Source organism: Sceloporus occidentalis, unplaced genomic scaffold, assembly GCF_023333645.1.
Source record: "Sceloporus occidentalis isolate IW3139 unplaced genomic scaffold, rSceOcc1.0.p SCAF_138, whole genome shotgun sequence".
Classification (NCBI taxonomy): Eukaryota; Metazoa; Chordata; class Lepidosauria; order Squamata; family Phrynosomatidae; genus Sceloporus; species Sceloporus occidentalis.
Genome location: NW_028317118.1, coordinates 670,594 through 695,956, shown reverse-complemented (window position 1 = coordinate 695,956; position 25,363 = coordinate 670,594). Strand labels below are relative to the sequence as shown.

At 44.5% G+C, this 25,363-nt stretch overlaps 1 protein-coding gene across 2 annotated transcripts; it reads left to right on the top strand.

The window, feature by feature from the left end:
- Positions 1-1,981: 1,981 nt before the first annotated feature.
- LOC149281124 (refilin-A-like) lies at positions 1,982-24,193 on the top strand. 2 transcript variants are annotated; one of them, XM_089499720.1, is made up of 4 exons: positions 1,982-2,054; positions 4,954-5,341; positions 18,213-18,322; positions 22,598-24,193. In XM_089499720.1, exons 2-4 carry the CDS (start codon positions 5,123-5,125, stop codon positions 22,929-22,931), a joined length of 663 nt encoding a protein of 220 aa, XP_089355846.1. In that variant the 5' UTR covers positions 1,982-2,054; positions 4,954-5,122; the 3' UTR covers positions 22,932-24,193. The 2 variants fall into 2 exon arrangements, with proteins under 2 accessions (XP_089355846.1, XP_089355845.1); XM_089499719.1 differs by lacking the exon at positions 1,982-2,054 and adding an exon at positions 3,173-3,341.
- Positions 24,194-25,363: the final 1,170 nt, after the last annotated feature.

The window sequence follows — 25,363 nt, the reverse complement described above, 5'->3', positions numbered from 1 at the left end:
AAAAACTGGATGGGCTGATCCAGCAGGGCTCTTTTTTCAATGTTGGATCAGGTGTGACACCCCAAAAGGAAGACCTCACGTGGGCTGGGCTCACAAATCCCAAGGCTCTCACACGTGGCAAGATTTCATTTTCCCCTCTAACCTTTCCGTCCCCCCTTGGGACCTTTGCTGATCTGTCACGTTCGGCCTACAAGACGAAATCCTCTTACAGTAGCAGACTTGAAACCACGACACGCAGGGTCAGTCGTAATAATTCACTGAGGATATTGTGTGGGCTGCCTACTGGCTCTTTGACATTTATAAATCTGCCAAATTTTTCGGCACCACTCCCTGCATACAAATCACCCCCGAGTTAATTTGTGGAAGGCACTTCATTTCAGCAAAGGGAGGGATGGGGGCACTGTGGCCTTGGCTTTGACCCGAACTTCAATAAATGTCATCAGGCACACTTTTAATGACAACTCGGCCCCTTTTAACAACATCTGAAATGACTACCAAGCTGCCTTGCAGGCAGGGAAGGGTTGGAGATGTGGGACAGAGAGTTACAAAATTGGCTTAATGGGTGGTTCGGTGGGAACACAGGTTCAAATCCCTTCCATCCCATGGAGCCATTTGTCCTTATCCATTGATGGCCAATTTGTTCAGTCACATCCATCGAAAAGACTGGGGATGAGCCACAACCATGACTCAGTGTGCTAATAATCTGATAATACTGTGATAATGGGACTCCTCCCATTATCTGGATCTTCTTCCTAGGTAACAAAGGGTTAAGCAATGTGAGAAGACTAGGGCTGCATCTGCACTGCAGAAATAATCCAGTTGGACACCACTTTAACTGCCAGGGTACAATGCTATGGAACCTTGGGAGCTATAGTGTTGTGAGAAGTTTAGCTTTCTCTGTCAGAGAGCTCTGGTGCCACAACAAACCGCAATTCCATTTTATCCTTGTGGCATGCTCCCTTGGCTCTTCTCCACAATGTACTGGACAAGGAATCAAAAACCCTGGAAGAGGCAGGAAGAGTTGCGGATCACTACCTGGAGACCAGCAGAAGACATTGTGCACACCTTAATGTAGGGCGTCTCCATAAATAGAAGCCAGAGAAGCATCACTTTGGAAGGAGAAGAGAACTTCTCGCTTCCAGGTATACAAAGATGACACCCCTAGGCCAACACAACTGCCTCAACCTGCTCAGCAGCTGCCTTCAAAACACCAGGGCCAACCAAAAGACAAGACTCACACAAAATGCTTTTCATGTGAGGAACCTGGCCGTCTTAAGGTCCACTGTAAGCAGGAGGAGCTGAAGGAGATGTTGGACAAGGGGACAATTCAACCCTCTCACAGTCTGCGGGCATTGCCTGTCGTCCTTTTGTCCAAAAAGAGGGGAATGGAAATGCCTTTCTGTACGGATGACAGAAAACTGAACTAAGGAGTTTCTCACATGGGAGGCCAAGTGCCTAAATCCCGTGCGGAAACGGGATTTAAAGCCCGGAAAAATCCCACAAAAGCGGGATCATTTTCAGACTCATTGGGGGCACTGAGCATTAACGCGAAAATAACCCGCACAGAAAGTGGGACAAAATCGGCTGCTTTTTACTTTCGGGAGTCCCCCCGAGAGTACAAAGCAGTCGATTTTGTCCACTTTCTGTGCGGATTAATGCTGGATTAATGCTCAGTGCCCCCCAACATTGTGTGAAAACGATCCCACTTTTGCAGATTTGTCCATTTTCTGTGCGCGTTAATGCGTAACGTCATGCGGGATTTTCCCATTTTAAATCCTGTTTCTGCGCGGGTGATATGCCCCGGGTGGATGGACCACTGGAGATGCTGGGGCATGTTAAGGATCTAGTTTAGACCTATGGGATACTGGCAGGTTGCTCTGGTGAAAGAGTCCAAGCACTGGACGCCATTCCCCATTGCACGGGCCTGTTGGAGGCTCAAATGTCGAATCCAGCATTTGGCAGTGCCACATTTTGAGCGAAGAAAAGATCGAAAACTGTTTGCACTGGGACACACTAGAATCCTCGCCTTCCCTGGGTCACTTTCCCCGACCGCTGTGGGTTGGGATGCTGAAAACTGTTGTTTTGTAAAGGCTAGGCTGACATTTTGAGGGGTGGCAAGGCTAGAAATTGTGTGTGTGTGTCTGTGAAGGAAAATGGCTTTTTGAGGGACAGAATGCTTGGGGTCTGGGGCAAAAAATGGGGGGCTGTGAAGGACAATGGCCTTTGGAGGGGGCAGATTTCTTGGGGGGCAGAATTGTTAGGGGGCTGTGAAGGACTATGGCCTTTGAAGGGAGCCACAATTCTTGGGGAGCATATTTCTTAAGGGATTGTGGAGGAAGATGGCCTTGGAAGGGGGCACAAATCTTGGGGGGCACAATTCTTGGGAGGGCTGTGAGGGAAAATGGCCATTGGAGGAGGGCCACAATTCTTCGGGGGCAGAATTCTAGGGGGGGCGGCTATGAAGGAGGATGCCCTTTGGAGGGGCAGATTTCTTTGGGGCACGGTTCTTGAGGGCAAAATTGGGGAGCTGAGAAGGAAAAGAAGACCTTTGGATGGGGCAGAATTATTGGCAGTTAGAAGTGTTGGGGGGGGGGGTCTGTGAAGATAAGTGGCTTTTGGAGGGGCAGAATGCTTGGGGCCTGGGGCAAAACATGGGGGGCTGTGAAGGAAAACAGTCTTTGGAGGAGGGCCACAATTGTTAGGGGGCAGAATTCTTGGGGGGCTGTGAGGGAAGATGGCCTTTGGAGGGGGCACAAATCTTGGGAGGGGATTCTGTGAGGGAAAATGGCTTTTAGAGGGGCAGAATTCTTGGGGTCTGGGGCAAGGCATGGGGAGGCTGGGAAGGAGAAGGGCCTTTGGAGGGGCCCAATTCTTAGGGGGGGGTGTATGTGTGTGTGAGGCAATGGTGCCCCCCTCCCTGCAGCCTCAGTGGGGGGAAGAGAGCCTTTCCCAGGAAGAAGAAGAAGAAGAAGAAGAAGAAGAAGAAGAAGAAGAAGAAGAAGCCCCCCTTTTGAGGGAGGAGGTGGGCTTTGGGGAGTAGAAAAGAGAGCCAGCGAGAGAGGGGAGTGTTTCTGTGAGGGAGACAGAAAGAAGCGGGAGAAGCAACCCAGCCCTCGGCCGGCGCCTCCCTCTCCCTCTCCCTCAGCCGAGGAGGAGGAGGAGGAGGAGGAGGAGGAGGGCCTGGAGTTGGGCAGACGACGGCTCCAAGGAGGCGGAGGAGCAGCAGCAGCAGCAGCCGAGCCCCAGCCCCCCGACGCCTGCCTGCCTGCCTGCCTTCTCTTCCCCGGGCGGCGGAACGGAGGGGGCTCCGCCACCAAAGCCCTCAAGGAGCCACCGAAAGGGTCTGGCGGCTCTTCTTCGCCTCAGGGGCCTCAGCGGAGGGAGGGAGGGAGGAAGGGGCCTCGGCTAGTCGGAGGGGGACCGAAGGGGGTTGAGGAGCGAGGGAGAGGGCCCCAGCAGGCCTGGCTCCCATCCGAAGGGAGAGGGAGCCGAGAGAAGGGCCCCGAAGGGGAAGCGGACTCGCCCAGAGGGAGCCATTGGGGAAGACTTGCCCATAAGCAATCATTGGGGGAGATTTGCCCATAGGGAATCATTGGGGAATGCCTGCTCAGTGATTCCCCAATGTATACCCCAACAATTCTGTATAGGCCAGTATGGTTTCTCTATCAGCAAGTCTTCCCTTACGATTCCCTAAGGGCAAGTATGGTTTCTCTATGGGCAAGTATTCCCTTATAGAATCATAGAATCCTAGAGTTGGAAGAGACCCCAAGGGCCATCCAGTCCAACCCCTTTCTGCCATGCAGCAACTCTCAATCAAAGGTTCCCCAGTGACAGATGGCCATCCAGCATCTGCTTAAAGCCCTCCAAAGGAGATTCCACCACTTTCCAAGGGAGTGATGATTCCCTATGGGCAAGTCATCCCCAATGATTCCCTATGGGCAAGTATGCTTCCCCTATGGGCAAATACTGCAGTGTCATTTGTTCTAGTACATCCTGTCCATGTTTATCACTTGTATAGCTTACTGTTTTAGAGTTATTTAATGATGCTGTTGTTGTATTAATCTTGGCTGCTTTGGAGCGTAGGCTGTCCACTGTAGGCAGGCTTTAACTGTACTCTTGTTTGGATGATTATGCAAAGTGCCATGCAAAACGTACGGCGCTATAGAAATCAACTTCAACAACAGCAACAATAATAACGATAACAAATTTCAAATTTCAAATGTTTAAGTTTAAATTAATTTTCCAATTTTAATTTTTTTTTAAAAAAATGGTTGATTCTTTTCCAATTTTCTGGAATAGCAGCACCTTTTAACCCCATCTTCTCTCTGCATGTGTACAGTGCAGCCTTGTTATCCGCTGGGGTTTGTGGAATGTGGAAAAACCACAAATAACAACTCTCTAGGACTCTCTAGGTCCTCCAGTGCAACTCTGTGGTAACATCTGCCTGACATTCATCATAGAGTTGCATTGGAGGAGCTACAAATGCCAAGCAGGGTGTTCTCTCTAGGAATCTCTAGATCCTGCAGTGCGACTTTTGGTTCAAGTTGACCATACAGTTGCACTGGAGGACCTAAATCGAGGGTTGACAAGAGGGCACACAGCAACACCCGCTCCCTAGTCCTAGTCTAAAACCCTTACCATGGCTAGAGACCTGGGCACCCACCCTCTGTTTTGAACTACAACTCTCACCATCCCAGACTCTTTGTTAGGGGATTCTGGGCAGTGTAGGAACATTTCCAAGCTCTGAGCTCTCTGTAGAGTTTCAGACAGAGACAGCTCTTTCCCAGGTCTGCATAGAGATGTGGAAATAACAACAACCAGGACTTTTCCCATACTTTTTCTACTGTTGAGCCATAGTCCCTTGGACTGTATTTTTTCAAACAAAAAGTTCCCTTCACCTGCCCTAATGGGGATCAGTTTCTTTATAGCTGCTGTCTCTGATTCTTCCCACAGGGCCAGCTGGAGCATCACAGGCCACCCCTGACTTACAAGGAGCACTGGAAGCGCCAGGAGGCTGACCTGAGAGCCCTCTGCATGTGCCACCTCCATTTGCCTCCCTGCAGGAGGAGGTGGGTTTCCCTCAGCTTGGCAGCCCTTGCCCTTGCCTCCTTCCCCACCAGTCATGGTGGGGCACCTGCAGTTGCAAGGAATGGAAGACAGCCTCAAAGAGAAGAACCGGGAAGGTCTCCTCGATAGCCCGGATTCAGGGCTGCCCCCCAGTCCCAGCCCACCCTTCTATTCGTTGTCTCCAGGCCTCCTTGAAAGCAGAGCTGGAGGCAGCAGCTCTTCCGCCGATATCCTGGCACAAGGGCCACGAAAGGATGGCAAGGAGGGCAAACTGGTAAGGCTTTTTCCTTCACTTCCTATAATCCCAAACAGAGCTAGACAGATTGGCTGTGTGGGTATGACTGTCCCCATTGCTCTAGCCCAGGTCTGAAGCGACAAAAGCGACCAAGACTTTGGGACTGAAGGAAAAGTGCAGGCCTGCCTTCCCTAGGGAAGCTTGGTTGTAGGCTGGACAAAAAGGTCCAGTCTCCTAGCTTCCGATGACTATCCAAGACCCAGAACCATTGGTGCTGTGAGTCGAATAGGAATGCTCAGCTAGTTGCGTTAGGGCTTGTGTCTCTTCTAAACCTCAGCTGAATATGACTTAGACTGGTTTGGTAGCTTTGTAACAATTAAGCAATGCCTGACGGAAGGTGCCTTCGTGTCATCTTTTGCTAATTTAAGATTGCTTGCTTAGAATAAAAGCTTTCCTTTAAAGGTCTCCTTGTTCCCACACTCACTTCATGTGACTTTGCTCAGTGGGTGCATTTGTATGCCTATAGGATTCCCATCTCCCATGGGACAGAGAGGGTCAGTCTCTGCAGCTAGAGGTAGAAAAAGTGACAGTTAAACCCCTGTGGGGTAAAGTAGTGGTATCTAGATAGCCTTCAGGGGTCTCTTTTCCTACTCAAGACAGTGTAACAGTGCCTGCAGTAGCGCATAGGCTGGCAGGCACTAAGACAATGCTGTTCTTCAGTGTTTGAAATGGACATTTCAACTGTTTTAAAACTGGACTCTAGGATTGTTTTTAGACAGCTTTTAGTAGTTTTTAAAGTGTATTTCAGTGTGTTTTTAAAATGTTTCTATTTTCATATTGTTTTCATTGGTTTTTATTTGTTCATAGCTTCGCAAGCCCTTGTGGGAGGTGATACAGAAGTAATTTAAATGAACAAAGTTGGTTTGGAGCTACTAGTAGATCATGAGATTTGGGCTGAGGTTTCTGTTGAGGATGAGGTTTCTGATGCCCAGCTGTTGAATGCCAAGAACGAAAGTCTTGGCAAATTATTCTCTGGGAGTCCCTGGATCTTTAGTAACATGGATGGAGATCTGTGTTTGTGTATGCAGCTTGTCCTATGGGGATAGAGGCTAACTGGCTTACAGAATTGACAGAAAGGACTCACTGAGACATATGCTCTGAACTCTTTCATCATTCTTGTAAATAGAGCCACAAACATTAGTAGCTCACAGACAGACTGCTAGCATATATTCCAGTTATCAATCTGAAGGTCACCAACAGGTTGACAGGAGGAAAAATGCTTCCCCTTGCCTTGTCTCCTGGACTTGGATTTTACTCACCTGAAGCAACCATGCAAGTGAATATGATCTGCCTTTCATTGTATGTATATTCAAAGTGGCATGTGCAGACCTGTTATGGAGGCTACATACCACAATAAAAGTTTTGGGGTCTTTTTTAAAGGGTATGCTATTTTGCTGTAACAAAGGCTGCACTCAGCTGCTGACGTTTGCTTTCTCAAATAAACCAGTCTTACTTTGGGATGTGTTTTTTGTTTGAACTGATAAAGAAATAATAGTCAAAGACTAAGACAAAACTATAAAGGGATCTTGTATCCCCTTTGAGACTTAGAATAGGAAATTTCTAGCATCAGGGTTCGGGGACTCTAGTCCACTTAATCGGATGCATTATCTGTGTATGGTTGTTTGGAGGTAAGTCTCAGTGTATTCCTTGGGGTTTACTCTGAAGTCAATGTGTATAGGATTGCAAGCCTATTCAGCTGCCTTACTTGGAAATATGTCTAGTTAAGAATGACAGTTAGGGCCCTGTATCTGCCAACGTTTGGGAGTGGCACAGATACTTTGCAGAATGTTGTATTGTCTGGTGAGTTTTCAAGTTTCTAGTTCTTATGTGGTGGACATAGACTTCAAAGTGTGAAAGCAGTGCCTGGTGCATCTGAAAAGCTAGAAGTGGCTGAATACAGTTTTTTTTCCCTTAAAAAAAATATTGATGCCCAAAATGTTTTAAATACATAAAACTGATTCAACTGATCAGAATGAGTGTACAGTATTGTTCTTCAAACAGGTGCCCTTCAAATGCACTAGAGTACAACTGTCACCTCAGGCATTGCCTATGCTGGATGGGGCGATAGAAATTACAATCTGATGCCACAGCAGGAAAAGCTGATGTAGAGATTTCTTAACTGGTATAAATTCATAACGCTTTGTTGGTTCAGCAGTAGCTGACTAAGTATGTACAATACAAAGAGACAACACTGATGAGTCAGAATAAAAGGAACATAACTTTGCAAGCCCCCCTGCTTGTGGTCCCTTGTGTTGGCAAACACATATCTCACATCATTTTCTGCTCCATCCGCACAAGTTCCCAGCTTTCTAAAGACCCAGGGGTGGCATACTCATGTTGCTCTTGGATATCCCTATGCAGTTGTTGTTGGGTTTAGTTAGAACATAGGGGATTGCAGTATACCATGCCATACCCTTGGTCCATTTAACCTACAGTTGTCTACTCTGATGGGCACAGAAGTTGAGGGAGGGGGGAGACCATTTTTGGACCACAAGTGCCAGAATCCTGCAGCCAATATGATCACTGAACTAGCAGTAGCTTTTTAGACCTTGGCTAGAGAGGGTCTTTCCCTATCACTTGCTGCTTAAGCATTTTAAGTGGATGTTTGGGGGACTGCATGGTGACTTTCTGTATGGAAAGGTACTGCTCTGTCAAGGATGGGGGGGTCCCTCCCTCTTGGTAAGGTAGGGATGGTGGGAAGATGTTTTGTAAAAAAGCATGTTAGGAACTCCCTTATCTTCATATTCCACACAATGCCCCTGGCTAGATAGTAGATATCAGATGCATGAATTATGAATTTGATTTGCCCAAATCTGTTTAGTTTGCAAAACCCAGCTTTCCGTGGCACAGAGATTGGGGTTCACTTGTACCAGAAAGCATTCCAAGGTGGGCCCATTTTGTGTGATGGGAGCCAGGTATCCTCCTATGTCTCAAGTTATTTATCTGAATTAAATAGTAACGTAAGCATGCAGTAAAACACAATTTAATTGTATGACGTTTCAAGATAAAGAACCTGCTGCCAGTTACTCTAGTTGTGTTTGTAAGGCTAGATCAGGCTTGGCAGGGTGGGGAAAATACCAGAGCACATAGAATCATACAGCTAATCATGTCTTCAAACCACTTGTGGTTTTTCTTTTTTATATTCCTTTTGCAGCAGGATAGAGCAAACAAGTGCCCCTTGGTACACTCTCTGCCAGCACCCCTTCCCAAACTTGTAAGAAGCCCTTTTGCAAACAGTTGCTGTATGTCTAAATAACATTCTTCGAACCCCAGGCCAGTGAGCCTTAGATGCTGATTCAGTATCTGTGCCCAAGCAAGAAAAAGCCCTGGTGGGGCAGAAAAACAAAGCAATCTGCGGTGCCTGACTTTGGAGCGCCTAGACATTCCTCTCTGGGTGTCAGCACGTGCTCCGTTCTTGGCGGCGGCTGCCTTCCTCTTGCCCTGTGCCAGGTGATGGCAAATAGGCATGGTAGAGGCTTTGCTGTCTGGATTTTAAAATAGCTTTGCAAGCCTGAGCCAGTGTTGAAAATGGAGCCTGGACTCGCTTGGAGGGGAAGCTGTTTCTCACTTATGGTTTGCCTGCAGATCCCAATGTTTACATGTATTTATTTATTTAGAGGCCAGAGCTTGGAAAAGTTAGTTTTTTGGGACCACAGCTCCCCATACCCTCCGCCTGGCTGTGGTCTCTTGGGGCTTCCAGGAGCTTTAGTTTAAGAGACCAACTTTTCCAAGTTCTCATTTGTCTGTTTTTCTACTGTTTTACAAAAAGTGGCATTGTAAGGTCTGCATCTTATTGATAGTCCTCACTAGAATAGACTCATTGGCCTGTTACAGACAGGCCAAAATAAAGCTGCTTCGAGTCACTTTGGAGGTATGGTATTTCAATGATGCATGAGTCCTAAGACTCCAAAAGCCACACCAAAGCTGCATTCCAGTCCTTAGAACTGGAGCGTGGCTTTGGTGCGGCTTTTGGACTCTTAGGACACATGCATCATTGAAATACCATACCTCCAAAGTGACTCGAAGCAGCTTTATTTTGGCCTGTCTGTAACAGGCCATTGGGTCCATTATTGACTAGGGAATCTACACTTACATAAATCCCATTCAGTCAATGGTCTACTCTACTTAGAACTACCAATAGGATTCAAGCATAAGCATGCTTCTGTTTAGGGTTCTAGCCAACCATAGAATCATGAATCATAGTGTTGGAAGAGACCACAAGGGCCATCCAGTCCAACCCCCTGCCATGCAGGAATCACAATCAAAGATGCCTTGAGAGATAACCAGCAATGCCCCTTTCCAGAGTTTGTTGTTAACTGCTGTCAAGTTGACTTTGACTTATGGCAACCCCCTGAATGAGCGACCACCATGTCACTCTCTTGTCAACAACCTTGCTTCCTTGGTTGAAGCCATCCATCTGGAATGTGGCCTTCCTCTTTTCCTGCTGCCTTCCACCTTACCAAGCATTATCATCTCTACTAGTGAGGCCAAAGTATGCCCAGATACCAGCAGTGTCACTGGGCTGGTGCAAGGGCTGTGGACTGTACCAGGTGACACCCCATAGGAGGAGTGACACCTTAGTGGGGTCTCCCCATGCTGTGGTAGAGGGGCGAGCACACCCCTTTTGGCTTTGTTGCTGGCCTGGCTTCCTCCCTAGGGAGGGAGCTGAGACAGTGGTGAGGGCAGCAGAGGGACAAGTGCACCCCTCATGGCTTCTTCACTGGCCCAGTGATGAAGCCACAAGGGGGGAACAGTGGGGGGGGGCACACACTGAGTATCACCAAACCTGGTGATGCCACTGCCAGATACTGTGCTATATTTCCACTCCTTTTTTCCAGATGTAGAGTATTCTGTGGTCACTGACGGGCTGTGCAGACCACCCCTAAGGCCTGCAGCCGCCTCCTGCTGTGCCAGATCGGGGGCATGGCAACTGCATGCCATAGCCCCAATCTGGCCTTTCCTGGAAAGGGCACGATAGCTGCGGCGTCGCAGCTCAAAGACACGTCTTTGGTGCTGCGTCATGTAAGTGCAGTGGCAGAGGAGCGCCGTGATGCTGAGCGCCTGGGGCATGTGTCATATGGACGCCATGCCCCGACTCCGCCCCCAGTCTGGTCTTTATGGCCGGTCTGCACAGCCCATGAGTCTGCTCAACTCAAATTGGCTTGCTGGCGGGGATGGGGGGGGGGACTGTGAATGGGATTGCCCTCTTCGATGTTTTCCTCCTAACATTTTTTCATACTTCTGCAGACCATTTTTCCTGAGCATGCTGATACCTGCTTCTTGTTTTTTGGTGGCTCTGTTTTGGCTACAGTTAAAGAGTGCACTGTTACAGTAGCTGACAGTCTGGCTTTAAGAGTTCATCATAGAAGATAGATTCAAAACATAACATAACATATTTTAAAGCAGCATTTATAAAGTAGCGAACTAACGCTTCACTATACTGCTTCTTGACGGTAGCCAAGAGTAGTTTCAGCTATTTTATTCCCACTGTGAAAAGATTTTCAAAAAGGATGCAGTTTTCAAGTAAAAGATCCATTGAAACTCAAAGGCTTGTTACAACAAATAAGGCAGCTTTACCTATCTGGGTCAAATTAGATTATATGTTTATCATTGATTTTGAAGTGCTCTTCCCCAAGTGGGAAAAGACATCTGTCATAGCATGTGATTTTCCATACCTACATAACTTGCATTTAGAGTGTTTTTGTTTGTGATCGTTCATTGAAAGTTAAACACAGGCTTGATTTCTTAGTCTGATCACTGAGGCATGCATCTCTTCTCCTTGTGAATAGGTTATTCATGGATAATATACATTGCCCTTAATGTCTAATTTTAACCCACAGCGTACAATGTCTATCTTTGACTCACTGCATTTTAACATTGCATTTACACTTTAGAGTCAAGGGCCTGAGAAAGAGATGAGTGTTGATGCAATTCTTGCTCCAGATTAACAGGGCTTTCACTGTTAACATAAACCCACCCACTCTGGACAGGAAACACCACCTTTCACAGGTGATGCTGTACATTTTTCTGTCTCTTTGGCATAACCTTGCTGCTGTTTCTGACAGCAGAAACATCACAGCACTGGGCAACGTTTCAGGGGGTTGATATGACACTCCTAGATACTTCTAAAGATACTCCTTTAAAGCATCTCATGGTGGTTGAGCAATTTCATACTCACATCAATATCCGTGGGGTGACTCTATGCTGCACTTACCCAATGTGTATCAAATGCACATTAAACAGACATGAACATCAGAGTTAGATCTCAAAAGCCAGCCTGCCTTTAGTTGATCAGCAAATTTGGCCTGCTGTTTTAGGTTGGGCAAATTTTGTGCCCTATTGCCCTGATGCCACTGTCAGCAATAAAAGATGGATTGTGCAGAAGTGCACCTGGCAAAGTTCAAAGAAGAATCCAAATGTTTCTGGAAGTTGCAGTGGCAAAGTCAAGTAATGGCGCATTATGCCATCCTACCAGAGTCAATATTTCGAACGTACAGTAAATAGAGGTATTAGCCAAGCTGTCTAAGGGGCATTGGGAGCCACAGTCTACAACAGTGTGCTCTTTAAGAGCTTTTGTTCGCCAATAGTCTGGGATTCTGGGAGCTGAAGTCCAAAATCCCTTAAAGAGCACAGTTTGGGGACCACTGGTCTACAAAAATTAACTTTTCATAGCTCTGAGGCAGACAGGGAGCAGAACTTTGAGACTTGGTTGCTGTTAGAGTGTAGAATCTCGGGGAAATTATAAAATCTTACTTTACTTTTAAAAACGTTTCTGTCCCTCATATTGACAGAGAAAAGAATGAAAATAGGGGGAAGAAATTACCAAGTGGCTAGGATTTAGGGGGTTTACAGGCAGGCTTCAGGTGAATCAGGGTGGGCTTTTTGGGCCAGGCCCGGTTGCTCTTTCACTTTTCACTTGCGTTCCTCCAGTATTGCCAAAAACCAGTCAAATTCTGCAAAATCCCAGTCAGAATATATTATACGTCATAAGTAACTCTCTGAAAATTTCCCTGCTTTCCATAGCTTATACTGAGTCGAGCGTTTGTGTTTCCTTGGCACAGATTTTGGATTCCTTGGCTTGGGTTTTGGATACTGCTTTTTTTTTTGTTGGCCAGGCGTTTGAGCAGCTCTGGCACAAGAGACCACTGCATTGCTAGAATTTCAGGCCTTTGTCTGTTTGTGGTTATTGAAAGTGCCGGTGGCAGTTTTGCTTAAGAGTGTGTGTATGTGTGTGTGTGTGTGTGTGTGTGTGTGTGTGTGTGAGAGAGAGAGAGAGAGAGAGAGAGAGAACCCATCTAGCCTAACCAGAGTCAAAATCTGAAAACTCACAGCCTGCCTTTCTGGACTCTTGTAAGAGTCTAAGTTGGTGTTATATCCTTTTTTTCTCTTTTGAATGTCTCATGCTTGGAGATCAGCTGGTAAAAGTCCAGAGCATGATTAAAACAGTGGCTACCAGTTTTGGCATTAAAGGGAGAAGAAAAGCTGTTATTTCCTTCTGGAAGCTGGGGCTTGTCTACACCGGCCAGAATACTCCAAGCACAGCCTGGAGTCTTTTGGCCCCAGAGCTGCCCTGGATTTCCCCCATTACTTCCGTAGTGACACTGGGTGGAATCTTGCACTGAGTTGTGCATTGTGTTGCCCAGTGCTGCTGCTGCTGCTGCTGGTGCAAGTCACGCCCTCTGCGATCCCAGTGAGGTGCCCAGTCATGAGATTGATGCTGGGCACCTTGTTTTGGGCAACAGCAGAACTGGGGGACAGCGCCGGGTGATACAGAAGGTAGCATAGACAGCAACCCAGCGGCACTACAGAGTGCTCTGGATCATCCTGCAAAATCCAGAGCAAAAGGCACGTTTAAAAAAAAACTGGTTTAAGGGAGGGATGGGGAAGATTTGGTGCACAACTGAGCTTATTTCATGAAGACAGTCCACACTCAAACTGGGTGAGGACAGGGCAGGGGGAACTGCTTCATTTGGCCTAGGTAGATATACAGTTGGCGGTAACTTTGCTGGCTTTCCAGTGGTGCCATTTTGCCTCTCTAGAGAGAGAAGGTTGGAATTCATTGGAATTCTAGTTCCCACCTTTTACACCAGCAGAAATTATGTTAAAAAGGAACGTATTTAGGCTGTAGCCATAAAGGATAAGGAGAACATTAAAAACACTCCATAGTTAGTATATCAGTTCAGCTGTGGAACAGGATAACTAAGGTGTTTATGAACTCTTAGAAACAAGGCCACAAAAGTGACTAGCAGATAAGAATGTTCCAAGTCAAGTTGTCTTACGTGACTTGTGTAGATTAAAGGAAATAAATAAATGACTTCTGTAAAGCTTCCATGTCTGTTTGTCTGCAGAATACATTTATGCAGCACAGGTAACTACTGGCTATTTGCAAATCTGACCTTATTCTCTCTTTCATATCAAAACTGGGTGGATTATGCTGCTAACCCTGTCCCTCAATTTCTGTGTATTAAGAGGAAGGCAAGAGCGGGGTGCTACGAATGCAGAGAGGGGCTTGGTATTCTTTACTATGGTTTGTAGTTTGCATTACTTGGATGTCACCTTTTTGTTATTTTATCTTAATTGTAAACTGCTTTGAGCTAAAGAAATTTTTTGCAATCATTAATGTTGATAGTACATGCTTAGGTTCTTCATGTACACACTTATACAAGAACATCCTGTTTTTCATCTTTCAGTAAACGTACAGAAATTGGAATAGAACCACTGGATACCATCTTGCTTTTCCCACTCAGTGTGGTTTTGAAGGGAAAATGATAGGCCTGAATTCTGTTGAGTCCCAACTATAGTAGACCTATTGAATCAGTGGGATTTACCTATGTGTTGATGCACCATTCATCCATTGATTCTGTGGGGCTAACAGAGTTGGGAATAACAAGTAGGATTTGGGACAGTGCTGTCTGTTTTTGTGGCATTTTTTTGGAATCTTCCAAGACATTTGTCCAAGGTGCTTTAGAATTTCTCTCTCCGAATGGGGAAAGAAATAATAGGTTGCCCAATGTAGCTCTCAACCTCAGAAAAGAACCTCGCCAGAGCTTGCAAACATGCCGGCTGGAGGGCTTCTGGGAGTTGTTGGCCAAAAAGTTACTTTTCCAAACTCTGGTGGGGATCCTCTCTGGGTGTAAGGGCTGCGTTGGACAACCTAGTATCTCCTTTTCAGTTCAGAGGAAGAAAAGAGATACAGGACGTTCTTCAGTGGCCAAGTTTGGACGATTATGAAAGGCTGATGTGTTCATGTCAATTTTTTGAAAAGACATAAGTAGTTTCTTGTTAGTTTAAAAGTAATGAGTACTTTTAATTTACAAAAATGCCTGAAAATTCCCGTGATGTCTGTCTGGTGAATAAAATTTGCTATACTGTATTTTCCATTTTATAGGTTCTTCCCACTCCTTTCACTGTGCTGAGATGGACAAATAAGTTACTGGGTTTCTTCCTTGCTTGCAAAATTTCCTAAAAAACATAACCAGATACAGAGGGGGGAAAAACACCTGTTCCTAGACCTTTCCCCTGTTCTAGCAGAAATGTTTCACCAATTGCTGCTACTAACCAGAACACCAACATGCCCTGTGCAAATCTTTTGTTCTCTACTTGAGAAGGTACTTCCCCAGAGAAAGTCAGGTGTGTATGTAAATATTTGGTGAATTTCTGGATGTTATACTGCTAATTATCCAGTGCATCATTTGCTCAATAGCAAATGACAGATCGCCCCTCGAACATTCTCATGTTCCAGAGATCCCATCCAAAACACACTTATTGGTTAAAATAGGGAAAATAGAAACTGTGTTATGCCCACTCAAAACTTTGGTCCTTCTAACTCAGTATTGACTGCTCTGGTTGGCGACAGCTTTCCAGAATTCCAGGCAAATATGAGAGGTAATGGGACACAGAAATTTGAGTGTTGGACTATGACTTTGGAGACCAGGATTCGAATCCCTGCTCAGCCATGGAAACCCACTGGGTGACCTTGGGAAAGTCACACTTTCTCAGCCTCAGATGAAGACAAAGGCAAACCCCTTCTGAACCAATCTTGCCAAGACAAACTCATGACAAGTTCACTTTAGGACCACCATAAGATGGAAACAACTAGAAGGCACACAACAACAACCGTTTTCTTACAACATGCTGCCTGGCCTTTTGAACTAGAGAAGCCTGGGATGGACCTGAGACCTTTTATACACAAAAGTTTGCACTCTACCACTGGGGCAGATGCCTTTCTTGGGAAGTTTCTTTTTGTTGGGAAACCCCAAGCAAATGGCTGGTTCTCTCTTATCCATTTTGACATAGTTATTACTCACTGGACTGCAGGCAGATGAATCTTTGGAAGTACTTTGGAAGAATCTTTGGAAGCCTTCTGTCTTGGGATCGTTACTGATTCAGTTGAAAGCCAGAGTCTGAAGCTAGGTAGAATAGTCCTGTAGGATGAAGAAGAACTGTAAGGAACAAGAGTTTTTTGGAGTGAAGAACATGAAGTCCTACGCAAACTATTGCATTGGAGCACAAATCAGTCCTAGCCAGCATAGCCTTTGGTGGGGGATTATGGGAGTTGTAGACCACCAAGATGTAGAGGACCACATGTCTTTGCCTTCATTCTCACAGGAGGAGTGACAGAGCACTGGCTTTTCATGCAAAAGTTTCCAAGTTCACTTCCCAGTAGGTCAGGGATATAATTTCTTCTCTCAAACAGTGAACAGTGCCTATCAGAGGTGGGGAAACTTTTGCCTTCTTGCCTGCAACTCCAAGAAGCCTCAGCCATCCGACCAGCAGTGAGGGTTTCTGGGAGCCACTGTTCATAATCGAAAACGTCATGAAAAGCCAGAGATTTCACAGCTGTGCTGTAGAACAGCAATTCTCAACTTTGGATGCTATTCCCAGAATCTCTGACCATTGACTATGGATTCTGTGGCTTCTGGAAGCTAAAGTGCAAAGCGTCTAGATTATCAAAGTTTAAGAACCACTGCGGTAGAGTCGAGGGACTTATGATGGCCAGCAACATGGTATCAAACAGCTTCCTATATTGGGAATAGCTAAGATAGCAGCTGTGGGGAGAGAGTTCAGACGCAATGCTCCTGGTGATATTATTATTTATTATTATATTTATTTAAAGTATTTCTACATCACTGCCCAGCCCATAAGGGCTCCTAAAGCAATGGACAGATAAAAACCAATTAAAACAATACCGAGAGAAAAACATTTTAAAAACACATTAAAATACTCTTATTAAACTCCTAAAAGCAGGCTAAAAACAACCATAGTTATATTAAAAGATGTTTGATGTTAACTGCAAATTAAAGCTGTTGCTGCAAATCAAAGTACTTAAATGGAAGGCTAATTTAATATTTTCGTTATTGTTCCCTCCTATAGCAATATGCCTGAACCTAAAAGTAGCCTTTAAAAAACAACTGCCATGTGCCCTAAATTCTCAGTTTGAACAATTAAAATTACCAATTAACTGAAGCTTGGACATGATTAAAGGCCACAGCTCTGTGAGTTATAAAGAGAAACTTGTACCCACCCTACTCCTCCTTGCCAGTGCTTATAATACTAGGGTTGAATGCAGGTCAGCACCAGTAAGCGAGGCTGTGTTTCCCTTTCGGGTACAATGCGAGAGGCACATCAAAAAGGTTGTTTTCCATAACACTGTATGAGCACCAGCTGTTGTTGATATAGTTACAGGACAGAACAAGATGATTAAAAAAGGGCTAAATGCATTTTTTAGAGCAATGATGTCTGGCAGAAACCCAAAAGTCGCTATTGGGAAAATGGCGGGGAGAAAAGATGGTACCTCAAACACTCCATAATCCAGAATGCAGGTGCCCATTTGACAAGTTGGTTGTGCTGCCATTCCTGAACTATGGCTAACCATCACGTGGGAGCCAGCAAGGTACTTGCCCAGGGTCAAAATTGTGCAGGACAAAGAACCGGTGAAAACGTGAAGCTTTAGAATCCTACGTGTTGAGAACAGCCAATGGCCATTTTGTGTGGGTTGAGCCATTCTGCTACCTGGAAAGCCTTCCCTTCAAGGAGATACTTCAGCCTTAGTAGTTCGACATCCAAGAATGCCATGTAGAAGAAGCTGTAATCCAGTATGTTCAGAGGACAACAGGTTGAGGAAGAATAGTTTAGCACCAAGGCACTGTCTGAAACAAGACAATCACATTTTTGTTCTCCCCCACATGGTGAAAGCTGTCTGTTCATGTGATTTTCATCACCTATGTATCTTAGATTTCACATCTTTTATTTCACGTTTGATCATGGATGGTAAACACAGGCTTAATATACAAATCCCGTTGAGGAGGCGTTTATCTCTGAGGAAATCCCATTGCGAGACAAAAAAACATATTAACATGGATTGTGTGTATGTCCTTGTCATTGCTTCTTGTTATTCTTTCACACTTATTTTGAGGTAAAGTGATCATAGCATTTTGGCTTATGCGGACCTTCACACAGTTCATTTTTTGGCCTACAGTTCCTAGAACCCTTGCAGTGCCACCAGGGGATTAAGGAATTACTGTAGTAGTCCAAAAAAGTAACTCTCCTACACTTTTGCCCTATGGTATATGCATTGATGCCTGGTTACGATGTGGGAGCCTCTTAAGCTGCCTTCTAGCCCCAACATACATATAGGATTTTGGGTACAGGGATGTGTGAACTGGCTTGTACCTTTTGTAGAAGTTAAATGCATTCGTAGGGAACAGGCTGACTGTGAGAACTGTTGGCAGCCATGGTTTTCTTAAGCTGTGCTTAGAAGTCATTGCAAATTATACCGTAAGCATCCTGACAGCTTTCTAACATCTAATGAGTCTCCTTTTTGTTCTTCTCATTTTCTCCCTTTTTATAGATCCCTTTCGTTCTTCTGAATGCCTCGACATCAGAAATAAGGCCGCGGATGTACCCTGTGTTTTTTGGTGAAAGCATAGAGGTCAACCCTGAACCGGTGCAAGAAATTAGGTAACAGAATGGGTTTATTCCCCCACCCCACCCCTCTTTTAGTTTGGTTCTCCTCCCCATCTTCTCTCTGCTGCAACTGATTAGTGGTGTTTATGAATGGGTCGATGGTTGTTTTAGTCAGGAGTTGTGGGTGGGTGATGATGGTGTGTGGGGAGGGAATGGACAGGAATGGCTGAAATTAAGAAGAGCGAAGGGGGGCATAATAGAGGAAGTGGGGGAAGATGAAGGCTTGCCTCTTAGATCTCACGTCAAGTTCATCTCTGATTTGAGGCAGAAGATTGCTAACAGCTGGAGCGCGGCATGAACTAAAATGAGTTGGTGGTCTTAGCACAATGCCCAATGACTGTAAAAGTCATTGGAGAGCTCTGTTGCTTAAAAGTTCACTTGCTTGCCATGACAACCTGTATCCAAAGCACCAGCAGTTCAGTTGCCCTGTTCATAGGCCTATTCGTGCCTCTCTCCAGTTTTATGCAAGTCATCCTCCGTACCTCATCCTTATGAAACCAATAGTTTAAGGGACCATCACAAAACTTTAAAAGGCTGCATCTTCTTTCTGCCTCACCCCATCCCACCATATGCATATTTCCCAATTACCTAAATTTCCTTTGATTGAGCAGCATTAAATACTGTAGCACCCTGCATTTCAAGGGTGACACGTGGATTACTGAGATAATGTATAAATATATTATTAATAACATCTGTCCACAGCCCCATAAATGTTGATCCAGATGTCAAATTAAATGTTAAGAGCAACACCATTTCATGTTTGACACTATTGTCATTAAGAGTCAGTATACCATACTACATAGAGTGTAGACTTTGAAGAGTAAAGATAGGTTTCTGCTTAGCCAAGGGGGCATTGTGAAGATAAATAAGAATAACCTTTTCTGTATGCCTCTTCGAGCTCTTTGAAGAAAGGGTAAGATATAGATTTCATTGTAATACCCTTTATTAGTGAAAGTCAGGTGTTGTGCGTACAATAGAACTGGAGCAAAAATGAAAAACAAGATGGAAGAATCAGAATACTTAGGAAAACCACAGGTTAGAAAGATATGTAGATCCTCTTACTCCCAGCAAAATTTGAGGAGGATTGAGTATGCTCAATAACTATTGAATAGTGTATTGTTCAAGCAGTTGGAAAGCTTGTTTTGAGCCCCTTACAGTGTGCTAGTATGGCTCCTAGGTTGGCTGATAGAACCCTTGAAAGGAGAGGTGTGTCTCAGAATGCTCAAAAGATGGTTGTCTTATTAGTAGCAACATCCAATGCATTTTGACCCTTAAGGTACTCTTCAGAGGTTGATGAAAACCATTTTTCACTTGTCCAGTGAATGGTTTGAGAGTTGCTGGTTCAGACATTTCTGCAGTTTGATTCTAAATAGCCCCCTGACAAAGGCTGAGTGCATATAGGACGAAACTTTATTAGTAGGCTTTCCTACTAATAAAGCAACCATATTTTGGGCATCTTGAGATATGTCTCTCATTTCTTCTGTAGATTCCATTGAATGCTCACCAGTTTCTGCTTCTTTTAGAAGCCCTAACCAAGAGCACATTTGCTAGGAGATAAGGATAAAGTGCACGTTTCCCCCGGAGCTCAGTTCCTGTTAATACAGTAACAACAACAATACACAGGTGCCGTTCATAGTCGGTGTTTGTGGCCTTAGGCATCTAAATCGTACTAAACCAGAGGCTGAGCAAAGTAGCCCTCAGGCTATTCAGCAAAACTGGCAACACAGAGAGTAAGAGGTTGATTGTAAAAAATAGTTGAATGAGAGAGAAGACCATGGAATGAAGCAGAACCATTGAAAAGAAAGAACAGGAGAGCCTGCAAATGAGAGACACAATCACTGAAGGAAAAGATATGGGAAATGCATTGGGAAGAAGTAGAGCTACTGATGGGAAAGACAAAGGGAAGCAGGAGGGAGAAGCAGAGCTGCCAAGGAGAAAGATGAGAAAAAATAACAGAGTGGTGTTGACCAAGAGAAAGGAACCAATAGTCCTCAGTTAGTGGGAAATGGTGAAGCCTGACAGCAAAGGCCATAGGAACTTTGAACGTGGTCGTCACTGCCCTTACAGTAGTAAATGCTGTGCTTTGTAACTAACTGTAATTTAGTGTTTTTACGTGTTGTTTGTGCTTGGTCTTTCTTACTGAAAAAACAGAGTTAAATAAATATTTTTAGATCTGTGTAGTTGACTCCAAAATGAATCACTACAGTTGCTGCCTTCTTTCGTATTTTATGGTGTCTGTCTCCTCCAATAGTCAGCTGTCAGATGAGTCCCTCTATCACTTCCCTTGGGTGCTGCAGATGTAGCAGAGCACAGTGGTCTGACTAAAGTCAGATGTATCAATAAAGGTGACATCAGGCCTTCATTCTTTTGGGGCAGTGTTCATCAGGTGCTAGCATGATGTAGTGGTGTGAGTGTTGGACTATGACTCTGGAGACCAGGGTTCAAATCCCGGCTTAGCCATAGAAACCCACTGGGTGACCTTAGGCAAGTTGCACTCACTCAGCCTCAGAGGCTGGCAATGGGAAACCCATTCTAAAGAAACGTGCCAAGAACACCCTGTGATAGGTTCACCTTAGGGTGGCCGTAAGTTGGAAATTACTTGAAGGCATACAACAACAACCACCACCATCATCAGGGGCATGGTGGTGCGACTTTTTTGGCATTGGCGCTAAATTCTGCCGGTAAATGCAACAATACAAGGTGAAATTGAAGGCTGTTAGCTGGAAAGCTTCTAAAGAATGTTAAGGGAAGCCAAGACAGCTAAAATATTTCTCAATTCAAGATTCTACCCACCTCAAGTTTTGGAACTGCGTAATGGACTATTCAGTCCAGGTGACTGCAAATGTGTCATTCCAGTGCCAAACCCTTGCTGTAGTTTCCTCTCTACTTCCAGCACAATGTCAGGGTGCATATGCATGTATATGCATGCATGCACGCACACGCGCACACACACACACACCATTTTTAAAGGGTTGCCTAAGGTTGGCCACCACTGGCAGGGATGTTTTTCCAGTTGCTCTGAAGATCACCCAGTCTCCGCTAAACCATTTGCTAGCCTCTCAGTCCAACTGTGCAAAACTTATTAAGAAGATTGTGTTACGTGTGCTGCTCAGTGGGCCAAGCTTCCTCCAGGGTATTGGCAAATGCTGCGCACCACACCCGGCGTTTAATCTTTTTTATACACAGAGCTGCAAATTCCTCAGCTGCTGCTGGTTGCGCCTCAAAGATCTGGAAGCAGCAAACCATGCAAAACCCCTAGGGCAAGCTGGCAACAGAGGGTGCTGTGTCTGTCCCTCCAGATTCTTTGAAGACTTGTCTGCTTTTCAGACTGTAAAGGATGTTTGTTCAAGAGGGGTTAGCATAAACTAACTAGGCTGTCTCTAGATACTGATTTGCAAAGTCAGTACCAGTGTCAGTGACTTGTCTTTTAGGACACTTGTTATGATCACAGGGAGAGAAACAAGATAAATTAAATAACACAGTTATTAGTAGACCCCCCCCCAAAGGTGTTGGCAGTTCCCTCCCATCCATTCAGCACTGACAAAATACGCCTCTTACTATCTGTGTCCTATTGAAGATACAGGCAGGTGCACTTGATAGCTCCTTTCATTACTATCCTGTTCTCCTACCAGAGACCTCTCATAGTCTTGAGATTTAGGATTTTCCCAAAAGCTTGAGCGCATGTTTTCCCATCCATCTGGGTGATGTTGGTACAGCTGATAGAATTTACATCTTGAATCTGGTATTTTGCTTTGTTGAATTTTCCTGAATTGCACCTTAGCATGAGTATAAAAATGACAGTGAAGTGGGAACATGACAGAGGTTTAAAATTAAGTCATGAATGAAGAGAATGAAGAAACATTGTCATGTTTTTTTCTCTGCCTCTCTGATACAATACTAGAACCCCAGGATCATAGGATAAAACTGATTGGCAGAAGACACAGGACAAGCAAAAGAAAAGACATTCTGTTTATAGAATTTGCTGCCAAAAGGGTGATGGTGGCCACAGGCTGAAATGATTGTCTAAAAAGCAGATTAAACAGATTATTGGTATCTATTATTTATCATGACTGTATATGCAGCCTCCAGATTCAGAGGCAGTATGTCCTGCAGTACCAGATACAGGTATTTTGTGAGAAATGTTGTTGCCTTCATTAGGCTGCTGTGGAAGCAGGATTCTGGAACATATAAATCTTTGCTTTGATACAGCAACGCTCATCCTATATTCTTATGTATTCTTGCTATCTTTTCTTACCTTTAACTTTGCAGGTGCAACTCTGAGGTAAAATATGGCTCGGATAGGCATTACAGGGATGATGTCTTCTATTGCCCAATGCCCACTGTCACCACTTACAGAGAGACCATCATTGCTGCCCCCAACTGCACATGGAGAAATTACAAGTCTCAGCTCATCTTTGAGCCCCGCCAGAAGCCGTTGAGGTTCCAGAGTACAACTATAATCTTCCCCAAGCATGCTAAGAACATTTACCGGACCACGCTCAATTACAGGCTGGGTTCTGCCAAAAGGTGGTTTGCCTCAAGTGTTCAGCTGCAGCTTTGTGAAGAGAACAGCCCATGCATTATCTACACAGAGAACCTTTAATATAATATTGTGCTTTCTGAGAACGCTTTAATTCCAACATCAGTGTATGGCTGAGATCCTCACTGGAGAAAGATGCCTTTTAAGACTTATCTGCTTTTACCTGAGGGCATTCATTGAATGGCAGCAGAGTCATTAATTCCCCCCCCCCCCCGCAGTGTTGGATCGACACCGTGCAAGCATTTTCCATGTCCAAGAAGCAGCCAAAGGAGATAGCCACATGTGTGAAGTGGCTAAAACTGAGTTTTGATACTTTTCAGTCTTGGATTCAGCCTGTACTTAAATGAAATCTGAACAATAAGGCCCTTCAGTTCTTTGTTTGCCCTTCAAAAACAATCAGTGCTGCTTTTTATAGGTTGGGGAAGGGTTCTCTGTAACATGCAGGATGTTGCCAAGCATTTTCTTGGAAAAGACGATTAAGTTAAAGAACACCGTCTACTGTTTGGAACTGAGTTTGTGGTTTGTGACAGGCAAGTCATTGCCATAATTTTATCCCGCAAGCCCAGCACAATGGCCATGTGCCATTGTTTTGGTTGATCCATATAATGGCCACTGAAAGGAAAATGAAAAGGCAAATGGCAGCTTTTTTTGTGTGCCACAGTAACGTGGAATTCCCAAAACACTGTGAAGGAGCCATTTCTGGAAGCCAGGCATTTACAATGCCTTGGCCAATAACTGCATTTATAAAGGAAGCCAAGGAGAAGATTCTTTTGGACGTGGCTACCTTCTAGAGTAGAAGATAACTCCCCAGGTTTAGTTTAATGTTGATGTGTTGGGAAAGAGTTTACATATGAACTCATTCCTGCAGGAGTTGTTTTTTAAAAACCAATCATTGTAAAAAATAGTTTTAAAAAACAACAACAATGATGTCTCCGGACCAAAAGCCTTTTGTATGTTCTGTAATAAAGGACTGTAAATCTCAGGCCAAGAGTTCCCACATGGGAAGCTTGGCTCCCCTTGGGGTTATAAGGTGGAAAAATGGCATTTGTTTGGATTTGGAGGATGACAAATGTAGGAAAGGCAACGTACATCGATGGGGCCAGAAGTGACTTTGTGAAGACCGAATGAAGGGAAGGGACTTGTACATGGCGGCCTGGTTGTGTGAGTTGTGGCACAATGAAGCGAAATTCCGCATGGAATATGCAACAGTGATTCAGTCGATGTTATACTTAACTGCCTTTAAAATTTGTTCTTCTGAGTGGGGAAAAGGAACACAATTAAACCAGTTGTACATCTGATGTGCAACTACTATTTGTTTTCCGTTATGCTGTTTAGAAAGATTGCTTTTTTCAGTAGAGAGCGACATGCCTATGGTTGTCTCAAAACACTACCTTGTTCAGTGATGGGAAATGTAGTCTGGGCCAATTTTTCTTTTTCTTTCGTGCGAGAGAGATTCTGTCAGATCTCTACCAAAAACTAGAAAATGCCACATTCTGGTACGGCTTTGAAATTCATGGGTTCGGGATAAATATGTCTTTGGATTCAGTTCTGTGTCAAGGATGTAGACATGTGTAGCACATTTAAGAACAGAGAATGGTTGCCGTTGGGTAAACACAAGCAAATAATTACGAACAGTTACTTAACACAGAGAGAATACAGATAACTATTTACTATGTAGTAACGTACCATTGCATACATGTAACCATGAAGAAGGTCAGTCACCTGAAGCCAAACACTTAGTGACATAGTAAAAGTTTCTTGGATTGTACCACTCCAAAGTGAAGGGTGGTGATGGTATGGTGCAATGTTCTCTTGTGGACAAAATAATAATTTAAAACATTATATATACACCAGAGAGAAGGCTGAGTTATTGCTCTTCTCCCTAATGTTTAATTTTCCAGATGTATGACACTTTTTGTATTGAACGTCCAATACTCCATTTGAGTTCTGTGTTTGAAGTTGAGCAGATGCTGGAACAATGTCCATGCTCTTGATGCTCTTTTGTGTGAACTCACCCATCAGTCGTCCTTCCATTTGGGAAAGAGACTTTTAGCAATCTATAAATTAGTCAGAAATCTAGAAAAGCATGTAAAATTTATCTCCTCACCATAAGAGGATTCAGACTGCTAGCTTATCAAGTGGTTACATGCATTTACTGCACCTGTAAATGGTTGCCTGTATGACACATAGTGTATGACACTATGCCCTGTGGCAACAAGAATTTTACCTCATATGTGTAGCTTGACCTCGCATCTGACATGTAGAGCATGAGAGGGAAATCGGAGTCATTGAGAAGACGTTATGGTATGGGGGCTCATCCATTCAGAAAACACAAATCACCATTTGATCCCAGTAGATTTTAACCAGGGCAAGACTCACACTACCACAAACATAATACCTGATGCTTATGTTGCATGTTCCCGGACTCAGAAGAATTACAAATGAAAAAATGAAGCTTTATATATCACAGAAGACGTGAATGCTAGAGATAGAAT